General features: G+C 41.0%; 2 protein-coding genes across 2 annotated transcripts in view; one reads left to right on the top strand and one right to left on the bottom strand.

The window, feature by feature from the left end:
- LOC113215730 (uncharacterized) overlaps positions 1-1,709 on the bottom strand; it is a 112,784-nt gene extending 111,075 nt beyond the window's left edge. The window contains exons 1-3 of the mRNA XM_052263810.1: positions 1,544-1,709; positions 881-1,383; positions 679-787 (exon numbers count right to left, since the gene is read on the bottom strand). Of these exons, the coding sequence (XP_052119770.1) occupies positions 679-787; positions 881-1,368 (597 nt within the window). The 5' untranslated portion in view covers positions 1,369-1,383; positions 1,544-1,709. The remainder of the gene's footprint in view (positions 1-678; positions 788-880; positions 1,384-1,543) is intronic.
- Positions 1,710-2,231: 522 nt separating this feature from the next.
- LOC113204929 (39S ribosomal protein L38, mitochondrial) lies at positions 2,232-4,476 on the top strand. Its single transcript, XM_026420313.2, has 7 exons — positions 2,232-2,462; positions 2,707-2,862; positions 3,005-3,216; positions 3,344-3,462; positions 3,555-3,713; positions 3,894-4,121; positions 4,203-4,476. Exons 1-7 carry the CDS (start codon positions 2,333-2,335, stop codon positions 4,408-4,410), a joined length of 1,212 nt encoding a protein of 403 aa, XP_026276098.1. The 5' UTR covers positions 2,232-2,332; the 3' UTR covers positions 4,411-4,476.
- Positions 4,477-5,097: the final 621 nt, after the last annotated feature.

Below are 5,097 nucleotides of genomic sequence, written 5' to 3'. Positions count from 1 at the left end.
CCTTGGCGACGACGTGGACAGAACCTGGCACTTCCTGGCATGTCAAGCCTGCCTCATCCTCCCCTGTCAATGAGGCGGGGAGGGGGGTGAAGCGTACAGTCCATCGATCGGCATCCCCTCATTGATTGAGGGGCTGAGCCAGCGTGCGCCGGAGCGAGGGATGTGTCGTCTCGTTTGGACTGCTCTAGAGAGACTCCAGCCATACTTCCTCCCCTCGCTGGTCGCGCTTTCGAGCGGGCCGATATCATTCTTATTCAAATGCAATTCACACTTACAACGACTGTCGCTCGCGTCACCTTTATTTACAACGCCGACGAGGCTTCGCAATGCCATGTCACGCCTATATAGCCTGCTATGAGAGAGGGCAAAAGCTAAAAGGTGGTCGCGTTCTAACGAGTGTGACATATGATACCCTAAGCACGATTTACACTTAGATTGAATGTGACGTAGGTACGCTAGCGTTTGAAGTGGTAGTGTATATGCGAGCCTCTTTAATTGCGAAACAAGGTTGCGTGCCGCTGCCGCCCGGTCCCATCACGCCAGCCGAGCCGCAGCAGGGGCGCTCGAGGCCGGCCCGGTCCGGCCCGGCCGGGCATCGACGGTACGCTTCACAGCCGCGCAGCGCACCAGGAGTCGGGTACATACATATCCATTAATGACGAAGGAGAGGGCACTTACCTTAATTTCATGGTACTTTTCTTCCAGGTAGTAGGCGATGTTCCTGGCCTCTTCATACTTCTTGGAGAGGTGCAAATACTTGTCATAATGAGTCTTGAAAAGAACAAATCTGTAAGGGAAGAGGAGAGCAATAACATCAGTAGACAGCCTGCTGTAAGGAGCATTTGAAATATCATGAAGAATGTGTATGGAAGGGGCTTACTTGTAGAAATCATTGTCTGTGATCATATCTCTGATGCTATCCTCAGGGTCAACTCGATCATAAATCCCAACGTGATGGCTTGATTTTCTTTGAAGATCTTTGCCACGAAGACGGGAGGTATCCAACATTTGAAAGCGCACATCGTTTTCTGATTCACACTCACTGAAGCACTCTGATTTTGGAAGAAGCACTGGCACGGGGGCTGACAAGGCTAGACTTGCACTAAACCCGGAATCACTTGCACTGTGACTTATTTCACCATTCACAACAACTGAATTGTTATCACTTTTAGATTTTGCACTGGTTGAACTTGTTGACACAGCTGGATTCTGCATTGCGAAGTCATCACTTTTACTTTGCTTCATGTCGTTGGTGTTCGAAGCACTACACCTTGTTGACATTGGAGGGCGATATTCATCCAAGCAGTTGCGATGATATGCACTGCCACGGGGCATTCTTCCAGTATCCGGAACAATTACTTGGGGCATCGCTCACTCAACAAACTGCAATCAGAACCAGAAAAGAGGGCCAACGTGTGAGTTAACAATAATAGTCATTTCAGCAAAAGTAATCTATGGCCAGCTAGACAGTCGCCCCAACACTTGACTGTAATCACATCAAAGAGAAAATGCCAAGACCTGTATTAAAAAGAAGCACACGTACCATTGCGAAATAAAGTGTGTTTCGCGTGGGGATAGAAAACCGGCGACTCTCAACGGAATGCGGCACAGCGAGGCGCGGGGCACAACGCTACACGCGGATCAGACGCGACGGGCCGGGCGGCCGACCAAAACAAGACTGAGAGACTGAAGCAGCCGACGGCACGGCGGACCGTTGTTTTCTTGCGCAGCGGACAAGCGGCTACACAGCCGGCCGAGCTCCGGGCTCCAGGCCACCCCCCCACCCCCCTCCAATTCTCTAATCCCTCTAACCTGGGTGAGCACTAACCAGAGTGCAGAGAGACGCACAGCAGCGACACTGCGACTTAGTTCATAGATGACGTTCGCAAGAACTGTGGATGTAAGTTGTGAACAAATGTCTTTGTCCAAAGACGGCAAGTTGGTGGGGGTGTAGATATGCAGGATCTGTGAAGACTCTCTGTACATGCGTAGTCGCTCACTCAACCAGCCACACAAGTAACCAACTGCAAAAGACAAAAATTTCAAAAACATTGTATGTTTTGATGAAGTTTACTGTACAATAAAATAAAAATTCCATCTAAATTTTATAAAAAATTAGGATTTTGATTCGTTTTAAAAATAACCGCTTACCACATAACATTTTGATGTATATACATGATACATCAGGAGAACTTACTGGTGTTGTGCTGCACCTGAAAACAGATGAAGAATAAAAAAATATGGCTGCCTCCATGATGGGGGAGTGCTGCTAAATGCAGCAGACACAACTGAAGAGAAACAAATCAGTTCTGCGAATTTCCTAGGATATAAAATGAGTTCACGACTGCTTTCTGTTACACAGAAAGCTTTAGGGTTTTCTACTCTACAACCAAGTCGTTCACTTATTCGCATGTTAGGTGCTCCACCTGAAAAAGCACGATCACTAAAGCAGAAAATTGAAGGTTAGCCTCCTAATTTAGCTTTCTTTTCCATTTTAAAATACATCTATCAATGCTCACAATATCCTATTTACCGTCAAATTTATTGAACATTTATGTTATTATTCGTCAAGTTTTCTCTGTTGCTTATAGATCTCTCAAGACAATAATTATACTTAGCCAATCACTTTTTGTTTTTAATGTACTTCTTGATACTTCTCATTACTCTTCAGTATTTATGTTAATCTATCTTTTCTCTATATTCCAGAGTATAATCGTCCAGATGAAGAGGTTGTTCGAAGGGTGGATATCGGTCTTCCTTCAGGACGTGTCAGTGATAGAACACTCGCCTCGGAAAGATCAAAAGTTTTAGCTAAAGTGAAAAATGACCCTGAAATGGAACGTTTGGCAAGAGAACAAAAGTGTGAGGTTCTTTTTACTGCATCCTGTGTTCTTCCCCTTTCAGTCCCATTATGTTTCTATTCTAAGACCTGTAACTTTTTTCTTGATTATTTAAACATTTCATCTATGTCATAGTATAATTTTTCATTCTTCTATTGTTACAGTGAATGTTCCTTTAGAAACTATAGAACAAGGCTGGAAAGAGTCAGGTTCAGCAAGTCAGCACCTTAAGACAATTGCTGATCATTACGGTATCTTCGAACATCTATTTGGTTATGCTTACTTTTTTCCAAGAGTAATGCTGGATGTCGGATTTGTACAAAAAGATGAATCAATTGTGCCTGTGTATCGTGGAAACTTTGTCAAACCTATAGAGGTATGGAAAAACTGTATCAAAATTTGAAATAACCATTTCACATATCAGTATCTCTTATGTCATGTTAAAACTCTTCTCATTACAAAATCTCTTAGGGTAATACGTTTTTAATTGTCATGCTTTTCAGGCTACAAAGGCACCAGAAGTTAATTTTGAATCAGATAAAGACAGTCTGTGGACTTTAATATTGACTAATCCTGATGGTCATTTAACTGAAGAAAATGCTGAATATGTTCATTGGTTCATGTAAGTAGAATTCCCATTTACTACTAGCTTTCAGTTAAATAAACTAATCTGAAATTAATTATTACGAATTCAAACAATCTATTTTTTTGTAGGGGCAACATACCTGGGAATGATGTCTCCAAAGGGGAAGTGGTATATGAATATTTACGTCCTTTCCCACCTTCAGGCACAGGCTATCATCGTCTTGTTTTCATTCTTTACAAACAAGAAGGAAAAATTGACTACTCAAGCCTTAAAAAAGCAGGCCCATGGTACGTTGTTTTTTCTATTGTTTTGGCATTTCACTGTCACTGTCCCTGTATGCGATGCTTATGCATGTTCAGTGAAAGTAAGAGTTGAAATAATTAATTTATTCCAACTAATTTGAAGCATCTGAAAAACATTTGTTCTGTTACCGTCCACCAACTCAGCTTTCCATCTTTTTTTTTCAGCACTGATTTGACTCTTCGTACGTTTAGTACTTTAGAATTCTATAAACCAAGACAGGACCTGCTTACACCTGCTGGACTTGCATTTTGCCAAACAGATTATGACTATTCAGTTAAGAAAACTTTCCATGAAATTTTAGGCATGAAAGAACCCAAATTTGAATATGATTTTCCTGAACACTATGTGAAGGAACAAATATGGTATCCATCTAACTCTCAATCATTTGATGTGTAAGTGCTTTCATTTTTGCCTTGATTGCCTTCATCTTTATTATTATCTATCCCATTAATGTCCAACCATTTATGTTTTAGGTATTTAGACAGATATCGTGACCCATGTGAAATAAACAAGGAGTTTATTGTGGACAGATTAAAAACCACAAACCCATTCCAAAAAGAGAAGAAAAAGTTGAAGTACCCACTGGTTCATCTTCACCTAGATAGGTCCATTCCAAGCTGGATCAGAAGGAGAAGAGGCTGGGCAGAAATGGGTTGGGGAATGGTCAATGAATCTAAGTAAGTTCAATTTGTGTTTAATTTGGTTGTTTTCCTATGTTTAATAAATATGTTGCAGAATATTCTACAAGTATTATTTTTCATTGATTTAAAATTTTGTAGAAACTACACTGGTGAAACAAGTGTGCAAAATTTGCACACCAATGAGTGCAATTTATGATTTTGCACATCACATGGTGTTTAATTCAAGTTGCACACTTAGGTAGTGTGCAAATTTTAGACGTTTTGTAAACGTTTAAATTTTGCACACTTCGGCACATACAGTTCCATGCTATCAATAGGAAGCATGTGGTGTGCAGCTGCGAGACTTTTCGGAAGTGTCGAAAGTTTAAACACCAATTGAAGTATAAACTAGTTAGACACCACAAAGTGTCTAAAAAATGCACACTTGAACTTAAACAGCAATTGACGAGCAAAGTTAAACACTTGTTGGACCAGTGTAGAATGAATTTCAAACTAAGTATCAAACCCTTACCTGGCAGTCCAAAGGTTTGCTCTGTATTATCCCAAAACAAAGCAGTATGGTGCTAACTAGGGAAATTAGCTGGAGTGTTTGTCTCATATATCTTTAAATCGTGCTCTGTGTTCTTGCTTGATGGACCGTCTTCTGTTTTCACAAATAATTTATGACGCAAGTACATGAGAAACTTTGTTGCTCTTATGTATTTCATTCTCTATCACTCTCCAATAA

Source organism: Frankliniella occidentalis, unplaced genomic scaffold (genome assembly GCF_000697945.3).
Source record: "Frankliniella occidentalis isolate FOCC.00 unplaced genomic scaffold, Focc_3.1 Scaffold14, whole genome shotgun sequence".
NCBI lineage: Eukaryota > Metazoa > Arthropoda > Insecta > Thysanoptera > Thripidae > Frankliniella > Frankliniella occidentalis.
This window is presented reverse-complemented; position numbering and strand designations above follow the sequence as displayed.

What these genes read in the sequence shown, in the direction of transcription:
- LOC113204929 (XM_026420313.2), top strand. Translation starts at nt 2,333, where the DNA reads ATGAGTTCACGACTGCTTTCTGTTACACAGAAAGCTTTAGGGTTTTCT. An exon ending in ACTTTGTCAAACCTATAGAG is followed by an intron (nt 3,217 to 3,343) that starts GTATGGAAAAAC and finishes CATGCTTTTCAG; the next exon opens with GCTACAAAGGCACCAGAAGT. An exon ending in GAATATGTTCATTGGTTCAT is followed by an intron (nt 3,463 to 3,554) that starts GTAAGTAGAATT and finishes ATTTTTTTGTAG; the next exon opens with GGGCAACATACCTGGGAATG.